This window comes from Daphnia magna, linkage group LG2 (assembly GCF_020631705.1).
Source record: "Daphnia magna isolate NIES linkage group LG2, ASM2063170v1.1, whole genome shotgun sequence".
Taxonomy (NCBI): domain Eukaryota; kingdom Metazoa; phylum Arthropoda; class Branchiopoda; order Diplostraca; family Daphniidae; genus Daphnia; species Daphnia magna.
The window spans coordinates 11,196,205-11,215,139 of NC_059183.1; the positions used below are offsets into that span (position 1 = coordinate 11,196,205).

An 18,935-nucleotide genomic window follows, 5' to 3' on the forward strand; every position below is an offset into this window, starting at 1 on the left:
TTTCGCTATATGGCTGATGTTCCTGACGCATGTACAATTTCGGAATTTATCATTGCCAATCAAACTAAAATGGTTGTCTAATGATGAGAGAAATCCACAAACGTGATTGTCCAACGCGACGAAACATAAATTTTCAATATATCGCAATCATTATTTCTTTTTATAAAGTTTGCTTTACTAAATTAAATGCAAGTTTAGAGCTTTCATTGTATTACCTATAGATAAATTCCTAGCTAGTAACAGTCTTATGTTTGTAAAATAAAAAGATTATTACAGATTCCATCACGATCTGTGAATAGTACCTATAAGCATTCGTATAAATAACTTGGTATCATTTATGCATTTATGAGGAATGCCAGGAAGTGCTACAAGAAACATCTAAGTGACAGGCTACCATTGTAATTTTCTGGGTGACACCCATTGTCCCGTTAGAGCGGCTCAAATTTGCTAGCTGTTGGATTCCGCCACGCTACCATTGCAGGTAGATAAACGTTAAAAAAAGGAACGTGTCAGCTTCTCCATTCAACGACGGAAGTATCGGCCTAACTACTTTGGCGTTTTCGGTACCAAACGTATTCTTAATTGCTTCCTTCCTTTCGAAACAAGCTACTTAACCGTTACTAATTCAGTGGGATGACGAAGTTTTTTTATAACATCTTAAGAACCTTTTCTCGTTTTCTCTATAATACTGCGATGATGTCAATCTGCTATAAACTACATGTATTCCAGCGACAAATTAATTTCAATTCAGATTTGAAAAAATTGCACGTATAAATATATTTTTGGAACAAGCATACCATCAATCGCGTGTCTAGGACATTCATGGTGTGCTAAAATGGAAAAAATACATTGCACTGGCGAACATATTTGGTAATTTTTTTAACTAATCGGTCGCTACTTTAAGACTTAGCGTGACTGGGATGTGATCAGTCAACCCAGCCAAAACTGAGCTGAAACCATACCCTACTACTTGGGCAGGTGAATCTTTCCTTAACAAAATCCTGTCAATCCGCCGTTTACCTCCCCAACTTTCACATACAACTTTTCCTGTTAGAAAGAAAATAATGAAGCAAATACCGCCACATAACAAAAGGGCAAAAAATGGAATCTTTGAGTTACCATTCTTATCCGTCGAAGGATCTATGGATGCAAGCGCTGTAGTTTGCTCTTCGACGTCAGCGTCGAGAACGTATTGTCTGCGTCTTACGTCATCGATTAAAACGTGACGCAAGGCATCAGCTGTTGAAACAATGGGTTCGTGCATTCGTAATTGGCGCAGCTCTGTTCCTACAGTCCAGTGATGGTCCTCTCCAGGCCCTGAATTTCGATAATACTCCCATATTTAATTGATTTTTAACGATAAAAGACGGTGTATACTTTTTGAACAGGCGTCAATATACTGGTTAAAAAGCGGATGGTTTTGTGTGGCTGCATCACCTGGGGACTTTACCAGGACAGTTTAAGAAAACCTTTGATCACTCAAAAGGTAGTTAATAAAAAGCTTGAATCAAAAACAGTAACTTACCATGTTATCAAAGTTAAAATCGCCACAAACCACATCAAAAATTACGTTCTCTTCCGGAAGCCGGGTCTTTAGTCGGAAAGCGTTAATTGCAGAAAGAGACTCGCTAAGCTGATGATATAGAACTGGTTCTTTTCCCTGGTAGGCTTGACCATGTAAATTTGCAACATATGCTATTCGTTCCTTATTGATTTGTATCTATAATTTGTTTTGTGCAATCGACAATGTTAAGTGGGCCAGAATTGGTATCAACATCAATTTACCTTCAAACAAAGAACTCCGTATGAGAAGAATTTGGCATAATGAGTTCGAAACTGAAATGGTTGAAATTCTACGGCGAGAATCGGGTATTTACAGGCGACGAATAAACCACTTCCTTCAAATGGAATGAACGCTATTAGAGTCTGGCGTTGACAGCTATATATTTTTTCCATCTCTTTAGATTCTTATCTGACATTTCAACACTTACCAAATAAACAGCAGTTCGCCTTCAATCGATGATCTCCGACATCTAAAACACAATAAGTTATTTTTAACGAGCACGTCTGTTGCATCGTTTTCACATTATTAGAAAAATGTACCATGGATGAAATAGCTGTATTTCAATCCCAGTTGATCAATCATTATTGCAGCCCAGTATCTTTCCCACACTTCTTGTATGCATAGAATATCAACATCCGGGAGATCTGCTATAACAGTATCTTTCTTACACAGTTGCGGGAGAAGGAAATTTTGAAGAAAGTAAGGTGTTTGCTGCAGTAGTCTTTGTCCTGCAATGTGTGATGTTTTTGTTTAAGTTGTGGTGTTATTTCTACAATAATGTAGTCATATTCTTTTAACTCTTTATCTACAATGTGGGAATAGCAATATTTGATTAATACATGCCTATTAATTTGGATCTAGCCATAGGATTCCCATTATTGTTCCATCTGCAGAAAACTTCATTTGCCAACAAGACATTTGCACAAGCTAAGGTAAATACTTCCTTAGCTTCTTCACTTTTTTTATTTCCTTTTGTGCCTAACTCCAAATATGAGTACTTTTTGCGTGGGAAGACAGAACAAATGAATATCCACAAGAGAAAGCCTACAAAGTCAATAATTCCAAAGAACTTCAAAATAATAATAATAATAATAATAATAATCATAATAATAAAAATACACCTGCTAATCCAACAGGAAATAGTCCCAGAAAGAAAATACATAGTAAAGGACCAAACAAGAACTTTTCTTTAAGATTGCTCCACCAGCCAAAGGAATTCAAGTCTGGAATGAAGTAATAAGCTATTATTTTGCTTAAAGCTGTTGCCCATGGATAGACCTATATGAAATAGTATATAGTAATTTAACAAAGACAGGAAACTGTAAAACAAAAAACCATGAAAAAAGATATTTGATCCAGGATTGAAGCCACTGAAGTGGAATGACGAGACAAAATTGTTGATATTCTCGACATTTCACTTTTTTAGAAACTCGTTCTACAAGACATAAGCTGTAGAGCTATCTTGCAAGATCATTTTGTTGAATTTGGACAGTTTGGTGGAATATCCGGGAAAATTTCATATAAGTCCACAGACGGTTCTGATAGACGAAATGTGATCTGAAAATACCTAATGGCACTAAGGTTATTTCACTAATTTCAAAAATTTATAATGACATAAGCAGATAACGAACACGACAAGGCACTAAAGAAACGGAACCGAACGAGGGTGCCGAAGAATTGCAGACGAAAATTTTGTTTATTAAGCATTTCCCTGTGCTGCCTTTCAAATTTCCACTTCTGCAAATTTAGGTAAAAAAATTTTTTGGGTTTTGCCTTCCCTATTATAAATTCTTGATTTAAATAACCTGGTAGGGTTATTAATCAATCAAAGAACCAGTGTATCGTATTTGGGTATTAAAATAAAATTATTTTAAAATAAAATACTTAAAATACGTATTTTATTCGGTATTTGTATTTGGGCTGTTTCTTATTTAAAGTATTTGTATTTGTATTGGTCGTTTACGCTGAAAGTGAATAAAATACAAATACAAATACAAATACAAAATACTTTTTTTTCAAAGATTTGAAGTTTGTAAATTGGCAACAGTGTATGAATCGAAAGTAACTCAACTCCATCTCGTTCAGGGACCTGAACGCTGTCAGGCAAAACATGACGACAACTCCTGATAGGGTTCAGGTCCCTGGCCACAATTTGCAGCAAGAGATAGGCAGCTCAATTCGCTTTACTAGCGCAACTTGCCTTTCGCATTCAGTTGCAACTCCATCTCGTTCAGGGACCTGAACCCTGTCAGGCAAAAACACAAAACCCCCGAGCCGTTATTTTTTTGTTTTGTGTTTGTTATTATTTATGATTATTGTTTATTTTTCTTTCTGTTTCCTTTCCGTAATACAATGCCTTTTAACCTTATAATTTTGTTTTCATTTATTAGAATATTACTTAATTAATTAATGGTATAATTTCATTAAAATTACTATAATAGAGGATGGAAAAACCTCTATAATTGTGAATTTCCACTCATGGGCATTCGGGTAGTGGAACCGGTTTCAAAACCCGATATCATTACTGTGTACCCTATTTGACTTGTTTTTTGCAATACATCATAGTTTTATTTATTTTCCTTCACTTGCTCACCCATTTTAAGTTAAGGCTGGGCCATATCTTTTAAAGTGGGTATTTTAAACGAAAGAAAACCGCTTGATAAGCACCTACCCGAGTAATGACCGATCAGCTATTTTTCAGGTAGGTAGGTCGGTGCGGTTTAACGTGTCTCGGGTAATCCCTCTATCCCAGTACACAAAATTAAAATAGCGTTATAGGTAACCATATTAGGTCTAAATAAACAAATTTTACAGAAATGGATAGCCGATGATGGGGGCTATCCACTTCCGTAAAATTTTTACTTAAAAAAATACCTAACCGAGTGGTAAACCGATTGGATATTTTGGTCGGTGTGGTTTGACGGATCGTGGACTGAATGAATTATAATCGGTAAACCATAAGCTCTATATTTGAAAAAAATTACAAGAATGGATAGCTATTGATTAGATCTACCCATTTGTCCACTGTTAGGTACAACAGTGAGGTAAAACATAGTTATAGAGAAGAAAACAATATTTTAAAAGTGAAATGGTTGGTTTTCCCATAAGACGCTGTAGACAGCGTACCACAGATTGGACACAAATTTGATTTTCGCATTTGCGGAGAATGCGCAACGTAGGATGTCGAACTGCTCCATAAAGGAAAAAAGTATTTTGTATTTGTATTTGTATTTGTATTTTATTTTATTTGGTATTTGAGGTTTTGGGAGAAAAAATGTATTTTGAAGGACGAGTATTTTAAAATATAGTATTTGTATTTTTAAAATACTCGTTTTTTTTCAAATACGATACACTGCAAAGAACCCTTTAATTAATCTCTTCCTGCGAAATTCGAAAGGTTATCAATTTGCCAACGAAGCAACGAGTGCGTTTTTTATTTAATTTTTGCCTTTTAATTTGAACTTCGAAATCACCGATGCCAACAAAAACTAGAATTTGATCAAGTATTTTAGCGTTTTAAAAAGACACATGCAAATAGAATTGTAGTGCCATGTCAGGTAGGGATTGGTCCCGATTAGCATTAATCGGGATCCCCTCCCCGCCTCGAGAAAATCAAATCGAAGACCATCGGCGGAAATACAGTCATGCGTGCAAGTTTCTTTAGCAGGCAAATGGGTCTATATCCTTTCATTTTGTTTGGACGGAAGGGATACTATGGTGCCTACCATACCCTCGTTTTCTTTCCATTCTTCTCTTCCTCTACGTTTCAGTCAATTTTCCTACTTTTAATGTTGCACCTTTTTCGCGGGTTGCAAAGAAAGAGAAATAGGAATACCATAAAGAGGTACGGTAGGCACCAAACTATCCCCTCCATCAAAAAGAAATAGAAGGATATAGACCCATTTGCCTGCTAAAGAAACTTCCACGCATGAGGCATGACTGTATTTCTCTAGTGTGGCGAGGGGGGGCTAACTTCCGGGGTAATCCCGAGAGCCCCGGCGTCATTTTAAAAGATGAATAATATGACGCCACTTAAAAAAAAACAAAAAAACTACACCAATGAGGTCGGAAGATACTGGCACGACGGTGAAAAAATAAAAAATAAAAAATCATCTTACGTGTGTCGCGCCAGTACCTTCCGTTATTAAGCTGGTCAAATCATATTTGCACCGGGGCCTATCCCTAATGGCACGGTTTACAGCACGAGTTGGTATTACTGCTGTAAGTGAAATCCAGTGGCATTAACATTTTTTTCGTCAAAAGTGCACAATGCTTAACGATGTAGAGAATATCTTCCGAGGAATAGCATCGGATCTACTGCCCTCTATAGCTGTATTAGCCTGTCGTTCTATTGTATTTATTCTACTGACTGATATAAAAAGTCAATGTTTTACGTTACCATGGTTGCGGATTCAGAATGAAGAGAACGTCGCTGAAAATCGTCTTCGAAATCCAAATCAATTCGGTAAGTTAAAAGGTTCTTCAAAATCCTATTGAAATAGTGACTAATTTGGATTATTTTGCTTCTTTTCTTTAACTTTCGAAAGGTGATTTGTCCAAACACTCGGTTAGATCCATCTAAATGGGTACATTTGCGTGTGGGCTTATTAGGATGGTATCTACGGAGCCGACTACTAAAGGCTCAGTTTCCACTGCAGGTAGACGAGAAGATGCGTGTAGAACGGGTAAAAAATCACAAATATGACTATTTGTACTACACAAATACACATCCGGTATTTTTCTTTCCAGACTTTTCCTTTGTGTAGTGCTTCTAGGCATCTCTACTCTGCTTTAATTGGCGAAAGACTGTGTGTTGAACTGGTGCAACTATATCAAATGGGACCCAAGATTCTTGCCTCATTTAATACAGATGTGAACGATATTGTTTTTGAAAGTCCCGAGATAATTAGAGGGAAACAAATTCGAACCGAGCAGCACACCATGATTATGCATACTACACATCATTTTCCGGTGAAAATATGGTTGAGAAGGTTCAGGTGCTTACGAGCTAACGTTCGCATGTCTACTTTAGGGAATTGCCAACCCATACGTGAATGCAACGATTACAGTACGACTCGTCAGAATCAACGATTGTTCTCTTGAAATTTCTCGCGATGGAGGCTACAACTTGACTCTTGGGCTAAAAGCTTCTGAGGTACTTGAACATCTATAATGCTTATTACGTTTCAACTTAATTGGCCTCTGCTTTGCTAGAATCCTCACTACGAAGCTCCACTTCACGAATCTTCATTTGCGACCCACTGGTCAGAAATGGCTTATCCTCTTCGGCCATGTCAAAGAATGGCGATATCGCGACCTGAACCTTCCAGGTTAAATAAGCCTGTAAAGCGGCAAATCTTTTGCGTTAGGCGTGTTGACAATGGACTCATCGGGCGTACACCGTCTGTTCAGCCACCTTTCCACAATGTGGATCGTGTGACAGCTACGTCCAATTATGTTGCCACACGTAGGGCCCCGTCGCCTATGCAAAGAAGCAATTCACATATGGATACGGTTTCGAGTTTACTTCGTCGAAAGCCTAAAATAAATCAAGGCATAAACGAGTATGAACCAGAATACGAGAAAAAATACGGATGGGGTTTGCAAGATCAGTCCCAACCGAGTGATACCACTTCACCGTCAACTTTTGATCGATTATCATGCGAAGGCCGTCGTCGAATGGGCTGGGAAGTTGAAGATACGGATTTTAGTCATCAACAGGATTTCAGCGAATCACATCCGTCCCAGAAACGTGATGCAAATAATTACTACATCAACCATAATTCAGAAATTTGCACCCTTTGTACCCTTTATTACGAGTACTTTGGTCGCCATTATCCAATGCACATTACATAAGCCAGAGAAGCATATAATCCCATCTTTTACGAAGACAAACACAGAGTACACGAATTCCGCTTCTTTGAAGTATTAAATGTTCTATTAGTACGTTACCCTTTTACGATTTTACCAATACACAATTGAAAAGTTTTCTATTCTGTTTGATGGTGAATGAGATTTTCAAATTTTCATCAGTCTACCTTTCCAAGACGTCTTTTAACGGCGATGACTACCGTGCGCATTAATTCGGGTTCCTCGTAGAGTACAGCACCAATCACAACAAGACCGCAGATTGCACCGATAATAACATGAAAAATGGCAGATTCTGGATATACAAGTAACTATGAAGTAGAAAAATAAAAGTGTCAAAATACGCTAAGAGATGGGCACCATGTTTGAGAAACAAAGTAAATTTTCAACTTACGGACGAAGTTGCCGTTACGGCGAATACGAAAACTAAAGATGCACTTTCAAGCATGGTAGGTATCATGCCACGCAACGGCTTGAATCCTAAATTTTTATATTGAACGCTAATAAACCAGAGGCTAGAGGAAAATAGATTAGGTAAACAAATGCTAAATTGCTTTCAATATGATTTAAGGCATTACCTGTGGATGATTCTTAAAACCATATTGATGCAATTAGCCAGAATAAAACCTACGCTTCCCACAAGATAGCTTAGTAACCAGGAAAGAAACAAGAACATGCACGAGAGTATAACCATCAGTCCATTATACTTGTCCAATTCTTTGGGGCTCATCGCAGCAAATACGTATGCTTCTGTTACTCCATTGATGGCCTTAATTTAAAAAGAAAAGAAATTAAAGAAAAACTTTTATGCGCGTGTTTCCAACAAACCATGAGGCAAACGGAAAGGCAATGTGTTCTCATTAACAATGGGCCAGGTCCATCAGTTAAAGTGGCGCCTCCATAAAGGTGAAGGAGCAGATGGGAATACGAGAATCCAAAGACAACTATAATGGAGCCTACAAGGCTAAGTGCCCTTAAAAGTCTGTACAGAACTCCAGCGACTTGTTTGATTTCTTGACGAGGTTGTTTCTCAATTGGGATCTGTCTATTTAGCATTTGAGCAAAGTAAAAATAGCTGCTCTCCTCAATTGGAAGGAAAATAAATCGAGCTGCCATGGATCCAAGATTGTTAACGACGTCATAAACACCTTGCTCAGCAAAACTCAAGACTGCAAACACGGTCATAACATATCTCTCCCCTTCAGTTAACACTTGTTTTAAGATTCCCTGTTATTAAAAAAAAAAAAAAACACACACACACACACACCCAAAATGTTAATATTTTCAGGAGCTTATAATGGTTGATAATGGCTGCCATACTTGCTTGAAAAATCCCCATGTAAGGAATGCAAGATCACTTTCGATAAAGGTCTAAAGAAAAAAATATATATAATTTAAGTTTGACTTCCTTTCATTGTCCATTGATAACTATGATAACCTCAAGTAACATTTGTACAGACCTGGCCTTGGATTCTTTTAGGGAAAAAGTCAAGCACAGAATTCAATGGTAGTGCCAATGTAGGGTCATCTGGATGCAAATCCTTATTTTTCATAAGTTTTGCCTTCATTTGAAATTGTTGGTGAAAATAAAACCAATATAGCACTACAAGAATGGTAGAAACTGCCACTTGTCCACACGCCATTGCTTTGATGGTGTAAGCTGGGTAGTACAACACTGATACAACTAGTGTACCAACTCTGACAACCATCATAACACAATCTACCAAGATCTGAAAGAAACATTTTAGATGTTATACAGTTCATTTTTTCATCCTGGCTGTTCTCACACATACCCTCCATCTAACATACTGAAATGCCTGTGAAAAAACATAGACAGGCTCCACAAAGGATTCTATAGTACAGCTTGCCCCAAACATATAAACAGCAAACTTATAATCTCCTGCATACTTCTCTGCTGGGAGTTCAAGCAGATGCAGCCAAATGTAGCAAAATGTCAATGAACAAATTATTACAGTTGGCACCCTACAGGGAAATCATTATATAGGTTATAACATGGGTGGAAAATGAAAAACTGTTTAAAGAACTACTTATGACTTGATACCTACGTTAGCCACAAAAGATTGATTACTTGATGCCAATTGTGATCTTTAGTTTTACTCATACATCCTCTGCGGAATGCTTCACGTGAGACGAAAAGAATGGTCATGCTGTAATTAAGGATTTTGGGTAAATTTTTGTTTTTAACACAATTATAATAGGCTAAGTCAATACATCAATAGCATTAGGCGAACATTCAAAATACCAAGGACGTCTTTGTCTACATTATGAAGGACTAGGCCATTCAGAATAAAAGTGATGATTCGGAAGGCCACCTATTGAAATAGAAATATGAATCTATTTCTAACAGTTTTTTTTTTCCAAATTGGGGGCATTACCTGCAGAATCATATTATATGAGGCAGCTTTAATACTTCCCTGCAAAATCTTGTCACCATCCATGTTTGATATTTATGATGTTAACTGTAGTATGATGCAACAATATTGACAATGATCACACTTTTCATGTATAGTGATAAAAATAAATGACTAGCACATTAAGTTTTAACTGGATTTGTCGAGACTATTCATGCATCTGGCATCCAGAAAAATGTATGGCTATGACAATATTACCCAATTACGTAATAATTTACTATTGCCTTATCTTCGGATGTGTCGTTATCTGTTGCTTCCTCTTTCCCGGTGTTCCACACATTAGTTTAATACGCAATCAAACATCCACTGATTTTTTTCCCCATTGTGGATGTAAAGAAAAATGGAAGACCAAAATCCAAATCAAACAGAAAAACCAGATCGTCTGCTTAAGAGTTATACCGGATGCTGAGTTGCAGAATTTTAAAATTCTGCCTCAAAAACAGGGAGGATAGGGCCAGAGCCCAGAGCAGAGTAATATGTCGATTTCGGATGGCTGCACTCGGTGCAGTAGCCAGTGCACACTGGCTCGGAGCGAGAAGGGTCATGTGACGTCATGCACTCCACCGGGTTGTCATAAAATGGAGGTTACACTCGAACACTTTTTTCACTTTTTACGCCGGCTGGAGGAAGTAGCAGACGAAAGAAAAAAAGGCTCCTATCACTAAACAGTACACTCTCTAAATTCGTCTGCTAAAAATTGCACTGCACCGCTTGCACTGACTAAAAAGGTCGGGCAAGAAAGTGCAGTTTTCGAGTGACCTCGGACGGTGCCGGAGTGCCACTGGAACCTACACATTCGATGCACCGAAAAAGTGGATTGCACTAAGATTACCACTCGAACAACTTTTTCTCGGGGCAATTGCACCAGTGCAGAAAAGTGCAGCCATCCGAAATCGACAATAGAATACTGGTGTAGCCACGCTTATGGCGGGCCCTCCCATTGCCTTTTTGGCCTGAAAGTCTTTCTGTCCCATAACGAAAGCGCCACAGCGGCTGTGTTGTGAACTTGTGATGTATTACGTTTTCGCTATGTTTTCGCTCATTTTCGTCGTCTGTACTTCAGAAAGTAAACAAAAAGTGGCTTAATTAATTAGTGTGAAAAAAGTAAAAGTCTACGATTTTAAATAACAACCCTTAAAACTCAATTCATAGGTGGCAGTTACGGTTATGGGACACTTAAATCGATATCTTGCCTCATTTTCTCACAATCGATACGCGAAATTGGCAACAACTTTTGGGAAAAAATCCGAGAGAGGGAGTTAACATGGCCGTGGATATACCAGTTACAGTGCCGGTCCAGTTATAGAACCGGCCTGTGCGCGGTTCTATAACTGAATGGTTCTATAACCAAGCACCCGATCTTAGTGCCACCTATCGTCGGTTCTTTCATCCCTCAAACTTTGACGGTCTTAGAATGTAAGGGCACATAGCAGAGTGGTAATGCTGTTCGCTATGGATCTAGAGTCCCGGGTTCGAACCGCTGCTATGACTAACTTAAAAAGGGTGTTAATATATGTGTAATATAGTCTATGGCTATGAATGGTGAGATAATAGTGTATCTTCATTGGTAGGGGACCATCCACAGAGGAAGTGGTTTGATGAACTAGAAGAACTGTTTTCATAACAGAAGGAAAAAGAAATTAGAGTTGGTAGAAGGACTGAAATGGAACAAGGTGCTAGACGATAAGAATGAATAAAGGAAGCTTTTGTATTCTATTGTATTTGGTATTTTGGTATGAATAACTTTACCGCCTATTATTATTGTATTTGGTATGAATAACTTTAACGCCTATTATTATTAGTTGGGTCATTGAACCGATGTACAACATTGCCTAAAAAGATAAAAACCATTACAGTAATATTTTTTGCATGTTTTAAAAGGCAAAACCCATTCATTCCCGCCATAGAAAATCGATATAGTTCATAATACGGCCAACGGTGGCGCTGAAACACGGCAAAGAAAAATCGGTTCGATAACCGAGCCGGTTCCATAGCTAGGCGGTTCTATAACTGGACCGGCACTGTATCTATTACTCTGATAGGGCGGGGCCGCATCTAGGGATCGGCCCCGACCCTAATCGGGGCGCATATTGCAAATCGGGTTTCGAAATTCGGGGCGGGGCGTTGGGGGCTCAGGGTGAAAATTTTTGAACCCCGATCTCAATCGGGGTTGTATAGGGGTGCCTAATCGGGATGCAACCCCGATTGCAATCAATCGATTGACGTAAAAACATAAGCGATCGAGTCGAAATCGATTATTATGATGAAAATCGGGGAGTTCGCCCCGGTAGCCCCGATAAAAACCCGACCCAACTTCGTAGTTTTGAATTCAGGCACCAATTTTTGCAAATGGCGTCGGGGCAAGCAGGTTAACCTCAATTTTTGCCCCGCCCCACCCCGGATGACGAAGTGGTATCCCGATTCAGCCCCGATTGCCTTTTTCCGGGGCGGGGTGGTTAACCCGATTATGGCTAATCAGGGCCGATCGCTAGCTCAGCTAGGGCTCGACCCCGATCACATTCTAATCGGGGACACCGCTAAGCTTCCCCGATAAAAATGAATCGGGGAAGTTCGCTGCGGGGATTTCTTTTTTCGGTGCGGAACGGTGCTATAATCGGTGCTGCATCGATAGCACCACTTCAGCCATAAGGGGTTAGTCTTTCCAGTGACCTTGCGTTCTGATAGGCCAACGAGAATCACGTGACTATGGTCACATTTTGTTCTTGTTGGCCGCAGGGCAACTGCCAATTTAGATCACTTGATTATCGGGGAAGGCACCGATCACCGATATCACCGCACCGATCACCGAAATCACTTCCCCGATTAAGATTATTCCGCCACCGGATCGACTAAAAAGCTCCCCGATTAGCGCGGGGCCGAGCGCTAGTCACTTCCTCAATAGCCTCGCTGTCTGCCCCGAATCTTCCCTATTTCAACTACGAAATTGTTATTTTTCTTCGCTATTTCCAGATGACAGATTATTTTTTCCCTTTTGTGAGACAATATACAAAATTATTCCCAGCCTCAGTACTTAAATTAATATGTATTATACACACATTTATATTATATTACATTATTTATATTATATTATGTTTTATATTACATACAGGTATTGAGTATAGAGCAGTAAAACATCCTGCGTTGCGCGTTTTCTACAAATGCGAAAATCTCATTTGTGTCGAAGTTGGTCACTGCGGTTGCAGCGTCATATGGAGAAACCATCTTCTTCACGTTAAAAATTAAGTTTTCATAACTATAATTTAGATTTCCCCCTTTTCTTCCTAGCAGTGGGTACCCTATTCTTTTTTTCATTTCCCAATTTTTTTTTTCGAAACCCAGTTCTATCTAGTTTATTTTTATTTTATTATTGTTTGTAAGTGGCTCGTCTTTTTTAGCCGAAGAATTTCGTTTGCTGCCAGAAATTCGTCTGCCACAAGGGGATGAGCAACAAACCATGCACAAACAATAGTTAAATAAAAATAAACCAGATAGAACTGGGGCTAGAAGTTTCGATCACGGCAACTCTGGTTTTGAGCATTAATAAAAACTGAAATAAACTTGTTCATCCCATATATGAGATGTCATTAAGTCATTTACATCGTGATGTAAATTCGGATAATGGGAATAATTTTTTTCGGTACCGTGCCCCGTGCGGTGCTAGAATAGAACTGGTAACTGTACAGAAAGCGCTTCGGCAAAAGGGGGTTGTCTTATCACTTATCAGTGACCTTGTGATCAGTGACCTTGTCACCCTATACAGATTATGTACAGTACTGTATGTTACAAAATGCACAATGAATTGCACTTGCCATTTTTCTAAGTAAACAATGTAACGGGCAAAACGAAGTCATTGTTTAGATAGTACAGTATATACCTGCTGTTGGTCTACGCAATGAGCAACTATCTGCATATTATTTTGTATTATTTCAGCTAACTACCAGGTGTTGAAAGACAAAGGTAGAAACTGCGAAGAGACAATCGAGTTAAATATACGCTTATACGCTAGCGTCCTTACGCTTTTTTGTTCCTTGGACGGTCTCCAAATTACTACTACAGTTCTATTATAAATTACGCTATTAAACACTTAGCTGTATAGATAGTTATCGTTAGCCTACAAGGGGCATTTAGTATCAAATCATCGGCCGCCTGGTCACAGGTTCACAGCCTCGTCGAGGCCGAGACTAAATCATACTATCATGCACTTATAGTATTATAAATGATACCAAAAATGCGACTTTTAAATACTTAGACAACGTCTACTGTGAAGGTTTGCGTACCGTACAAGGTGTATCAAGTACCAAATCATCCCGAGGCTTGGATCGGTGGGATATGTCATAACATTTGCTGGTAAATTGTGTCGAATTACTACGCTGCCATTAAGACAAATATTGACTAACGCGTTTCTGTATCCCGCTTGGCTGCGCTAATCATGCCCCGAATTTCGACGGTATGTGAATAATCACTTAAGTTTCAAAAAATTTCGCTTAAAATACTTTGCTATTCATATCTTGATATAGTTTAAAATATCTATTGTTTAGGGAAAGAAAGTATACTAAGATTTGGCAGTTTACTTAGAAAATTGTAACACCTTTGTATTTAAAGCCACACATGTGGTCTTGTAAGAACTTAAACATAATAGCTCTTAACACAAAACACATCCATTATGAGTCCAAAACACCCTCAAGGAAAGCCAGAGCATCGACTGCATCTATTGCCTGTTCCACATCTTTCTTTTGGACAGTTTTCTTTTTGGATTGTGCAGTATAGGAATAAGCTTCTTTGGATAAACACTCAACAAAGAATTCCTGAAAGAAAAGCAGAAGTAAATAATTCTACATTCAAATTTTTTATTTAGTAAGGAAATTCATACAAAACATCAAAACAAACTTGTTTGATTAATAAGTACAGTAAACCACAACTTGTTTATGACTTACTGTTGTTTTTGTGATTAGAAATAAAGCTTCTTGACTACAAAGATTGACGTCTGGATCCATCTTCACCAGATGTTTGATTCGTGTGATAGGAAATTTGACAAGCTTCTCAACTTTGTTGCATTCTTCGACACTTATCGCCGCGCTTACGGTATCTGTTGGCACATTATTGAAGTCAGCACTGTCAACATTGTCATCTATCACAACTGTTTCTAGCTCGATTTCGTTTTCCTCCATTTGGTCCATCTTGAAAATCTCACTGGAATAATCAAGATCCTACCAGTAATCAATAATTTTCACCATTCATCACTTAAACGCAGCCAGTAGTATGCAGCTTTTCGCCAGGTCGTGCCCAATGTATTTAATGTAATAAATGTTAAATAAATGTTATTTAACGTAAATGTTATAAGTAACACAAGCAGACTACAAACTACAACAAGGGCGAGAAGCGAGGCCAAAACGTTTCCCGCCGGATGTAACGATATACGGATTACCAATAACGACATCGATATAGCGATATATCGTAAATTTTTACCAATTCCTTCCTATGTATCTTACGCTATCTAGCGGCAAGAATTATAACACTGATAGTCCCAATTTTCGAATCGGAAAAAAGCTTTCCGGTCTCAATATGGTCGGATGGTCCCCATGGTCAAGACCTACTTAATGGTTGTAAACTTGAATACCTCCTATGGCGGGTAGGCGTTCCCTAGTAAGAGCCAATCAGACAAAAAACAAGGGTTAGGACGACACCATCTGGCGCTCGCAATTATAACCTCTTTTAAATACGCACAGAATTTTTCTTATTACTTGTCGTTTAACAATTTTTCAATTAAGACAAATTTTCGTTTAACCCGGAACCGGGAACTGCACAAACACCGAGAGTCCTTGAGTGGTGAAATGTAATGATGAAAATATTACTAAGTGGACACAAATCTTTTTCAAAGAGGTGATTTTTTACACTTACTGGAATTCTTTAACTTGCCTACCAGTTTGGAGGCTCATTGTCCAGAAATGTGTAAGAGTAGGAAGAAGAAAATATGCCTTACTCTAAGGAGAAATAGGATTGGCAAAAGGAGAAATAGCACTTCTTTAAAGATTTTAAAAAATCAGTCCTAATTCTCTCAGTCCTATTTCTCCAGTCCTATTTCACCGGCTACCCTAAGAATGGCATGAAGAGTTTAAATGCGAATAATGATTTGGAGGTAAAGGAAATGACGTAATAGTTTCATGATAAGAGCAAAACCCACGTCTTTGCTCAGCTGCCATTAAGCTGCTGACAAGAAAATACTTCAACCAATTTGAAAACTAAACTTTTGATAACCAATTGTAAAATTTGAAACCTGCCTTTCATTTTAGCCAAGCTATGTTACTGAGACTTTCTTGGTAAAATTTAACCGGAGAAAAAGACACATGTTGCAAGCTGTAAGTTTATTATATCCTTCTTTGCAGTGGTTTCAGTCACTTCCGAAACTTTTTCATGGAAAAATTCTTTACTTGCTTAAAAACACTCTCGAGAGATGTACTTGTTAAATGCGGACGCGACTGAAGCGCTCCGCCAACGGAGAGGGCGTAGCAAAGCTATCTTGCTCGGCGTTTTCCCTTGAATTACTTGACTGCTTCAAGGGTGTAGAAAACATGACTGCAGAATTAGTATCGTTTAACCGAGAATGTGCGAGAGTAGTAGAGGTCTCCAAAAATTTCTCAAACGAAAAGTTTAAGCTGAAATTTGGAAGTGGGCGTTCGTCTTGTTGTTGCAGATCAAATTTCTGAATCATATAGTCGCCTAGTGAATCTCGTGGCAGCACGGGGGATTTCGACGGGCTCGACGTGAAACTCGATTTCTCTTCATGGTAATGAAAATCTGCGTCGGAATCGGGTATTCGACCATCGTCAGCAGATTTTGTTTTCTTGTTACAAATATGGTTCACTATAGCAGATAAATCGGAGTCATCCGTTCCTCCTGATAAATCAGCGAGGCTCAAGTCTTCTGATATAGTTGTTGATGAATCTAGTTTCTTTTTGGTCTCGAGATTCATATTTCTGAACATATCCACCACATCATGTTTCCTCACATTGTCAAAAGGTTTTATTTTTTTTTTTTCATTCTTCCTTCTGCTTGGTTTTAAGGGTTTTGGTACGGGTATTGGTATCAGAAATTGAAAATCTTTTTCGATCAAAAACTGTGGCTCCAAGGTGTTGAAATGGCTAGGGAAAGTTTCATTCTCATTATTAAATTTCCATTCGACTTCATACATCGGACATCCACGCTAGAAAAATTTAAATAAAAAGGGCAATGTTTATAAAATAATGTTCAAGACAGACTTTAACGTCCACACTGTCTTCATGCGTGAATATATATAGCTAGTTTTTCCTACCTTAACTCGCTTCTTCAAAATGCGCAGCGGTGTAACTGCAAATTGCTTTTGACATTGACTTTTTCCGTGAATAATAATCCATCGACTTAAAAGTGGGAGAACTTTGGCAGCTGCATAGTGCGATTCCCACTTGAGCTTCTTAGTGGCGATATCAAGAAATGTCTGAATGCAAGGCATTTGCCACGGCTGGATAGCACCACCTTTCCTCTCCAAATGATTTTCATTTTTGAACTCGTCGAAGATTTCTTCTAGATTTAATTCCTTTAAACGCTTCAGTTTCTCACGAATAGCTACTTCTTCATAGTGGATCTCGTTTAGGTGCCATTCACAGTGGCAAACTCCGCTTGACGGTTTGCATCCACCACCTGTTGTTTTACAATGTAGGCAGCCAGATTTTGCGTGAGAACGTAAGGAACCCGGATGTTTACATTGCGAACAGTGTGCAGGGCGCAAGGGAATGCTATCGCCAACAGTTTCCTCAGAAAGCCACGATTTTAGAATTTCTAAAGCCTGGCCATTTTTCCATGTTGAAATGACACGAAGCGCGGATTCTTTTCCTACTCCGGGAACTCCGTCCGGCAAATAATCACAGCCGAATAATATAGCCATCGCAACAAGTTTATCTCGGGAAAAATTCAAACGTGTTTCTATCAAATCCATCGAATATTCTTGACAAACGAAATTGGTTATGTCCGTGCTAAGATTGCGATAAACCATTTTGGCGCCGTACAAAAAGGCATCACCGTCGACGGTGATACATCCATCTACTGCTCCTTGACGGTTAAGGCCAGCACACGCGGCTTCCGCTTCCCCCATGCTAGTTATCGTGATAACTCCCAATGCAGTAAGCAGTTCTTTGCATTCTTGTTGAATAAATTTGTATCTACAACGTCCAGTTGAGTTCTGGGTTGTACTAGCTGATCCAGATGCAATGGTTTGACATGATCCAAACCTTGCCTCCTGTCTTTTTTTCATTACTTTTCCCTTCAGTTCTGGGGCTTTACCTTCAAGTACATATATTGGATCTATGCCATTCTCTAAAAGGGAGGCAGTTCTAAAGAAAAGATTTCTAAATTCCAAAGTCAATAAATGTTAGTGAATTGTTAGAAATTATAGAGTATAAGTTATTTTACCTTAAATGAGGCTTTGGTATATGAGATGGCAAAACTTGATTATCCCTGACAACCCAGCTAATAGGGCCAAGCAATATAAAAAGAATAAAAGTTAAAAAAACAGAAAACGAGCAGAACAAAAAACAAACAAACAAACAAGAGTAAACCATTACCAAGCAGTGTCTATGGCTAATCGTTTTCCAAATAGTTCCGCCTGTATGGAAACGATATAAAAAAAACAAGACTTGTATTACAGGGTGTCATATTTAATGTCAATAAAGTCAAAGGATGAGAGAAGATGGTGATTTACGTAGGAGCATATAAGACCCCTACCACAGGTTTCTCTTTGCAAACAGGTTCCACTATGCTCCATAGGTATTTCACTCCCATTTCTGTAAATCCTTTAGGAGAATTTGCATTCGGGCAACATTATGAAACGTTCATATATGTTTAGATTAAGTTGTTCCGCTTGAAAGCTTAATTTCAAATTTGAAATAAAAAGCTAAGCAGACAGCGTTGTTTAACTATTCTTATTTTTTAAATGCCTTGTTGCCACATGGTTTTGTCCGCTTTCTGAAAACTATACTTTTTAACATGTAATAAAATAAGAACCATTCACCGCAGACCGCACTTGTATTTTACTATAGAGG

The 18,935-nt window shown here is 38.4% G+C and overlaps 5 protein-coding genes across 7 annotated transcripts; 1 reads left to right on the forward strand and 4 right to left on the reverse strand.

The window, feature by feature from the left end:
• Positions 1-703: 703 nt before the first annotated feature.
• Positions 704-3,251, reverse strand: LOC116917042 (sphingomyelin phosphodiesterase 3). Its single transcript, XM_032922397.2, has 10 exons — positions 2,900-3,251; positions 2,686-2,842; positions 2,408-2,608; positions 2,104-2,292; positions 1,992-2,033; positions 1,786-1,898; positions 1,526-1,720; positions 1,378-1,444; positions 1,120-1,317; positions 704-1,047 (listed from the first exon to the last, which is right to left on the reverse strand). The coding sequence occupies exons 1-10, from the start codon at positions 2,975-2,977 to the stop codon at positions 884-886; spliced, it is 1,404 nt and encodes a 467-aa protein (XP_032778288.1). The 5' UTR covers positions 2,978-3,251; the 3' UTR covers positions 704-883.
• A 2,208-nt stretch (positions 3,252-5,459) lies between these two features.
• Positions 5,460-7,552, forward strand: LOC116917043. The gene is made up of 5 exons (XM_032922398.2): positions 5,460-6,029; positions 6,112-6,249; positions 6,314-6,535; positions 6,597-6,719; positions 6,779-7,552. The coding sequence occupies exons 1-5, from the start codon at positions 5,982-5,984 to the stop codon at positions 7,418-7,420; spliced, it is 1,173 nt and encodes a 390-aa protein (XP_032778289.2). The 5' UTR covers positions 5,460-5,981; the 3' UTR covers positions 7,421-7,552.
• LOC116917040 (protein RFT1 homolog) lies at positions 7,481-10,325 on the reverse strand. Of its 3 annotated transcripts, none has more exons than XM_032922395.2 (11): positions 10,089-10,325; positions 9,829-9,912; positions 9,665-9,765; positions 9,499-9,600; positions 9,226-9,415; positions 8,893-9,162; positions 8,753-8,803; positions 8,261-8,659; positions 8,011-8,201; positions 7,827-7,947; positions 7,481-7,743 (listed from the first exon to the last, which is right to left on the reverse strand). In XM_032922395.2, exons 2-11 carry the CDS (start codon positions 9,889-9,891, stop codon positions 7,594-7,596), a joined length of 1,638 nt encoding a protein of 545 aa, XP_032778286.2. In that variant the 5' UTR covers positions 9,892-9,912; positions 10,089-10,325; the 3' UTR covers positions 7,481-7,593. The 3 variants fall into 3 exon arrangements, with proteins under 3 accessions (XP_032778286.2, XP_032778285.2, XP_032778284.2); XM_032922394.2 differs by having other exon boundaries at positions 10,083-10,325; XM_032922393.2 differs by having other exon boundaries at positions 10,063-10,324.
• Positions 10,326-14,430: 4,105 nt separating this feature from the next.
• On the reverse strand, positions 14,431-15,426 carry LOC116925848 (DNA polymerase epsilon subunit 4). Its single transcript, XM_032932615.2, has 2 exons — positions 14,799-15,426; positions 14,431-14,669 (listed from the first exon to the last, which is right to left on the reverse strand). Exons 1-2 carry the CDS (start codon positions 15,039-15,041, stop codon positions 14,526-14,528), a joined length of 387 nt encoding a protein of 128 aa, XP_032788506.1. The 5' UTR covers positions 15,042-15,426; the 3' UTR covers positions 14,431-14,525.
• A 785-nt stretch (positions 15,427-16,211) lies between these two features.
• Positions 16,212-18,856, reverse strand: LOC116916448 (flap endonuclease GEN homolog 1). The gene is made up of 5 exons (XM_032921702.2): positions 18,619-18,856; positions 18,459-18,499; positions 18,307-18,363; positions 17,174-18,242; positions 16,212-17,065 (listed from the first exon to the last, which is right to left on the reverse strand). The coding sequence occupies exons 1-5, from the start codon at positions 18,673-18,675 to the stop codon at positions 16,325-16,327; spliced, it is 1,965 nt and encodes a 654-aa protein (XP_032777593.1). The 5' UTR covers positions 18,676-18,856; the 3' UTR covers positions 16,212-16,324.
• Positions 18,857-18,935: the final 79 nt, after the last annotated feature.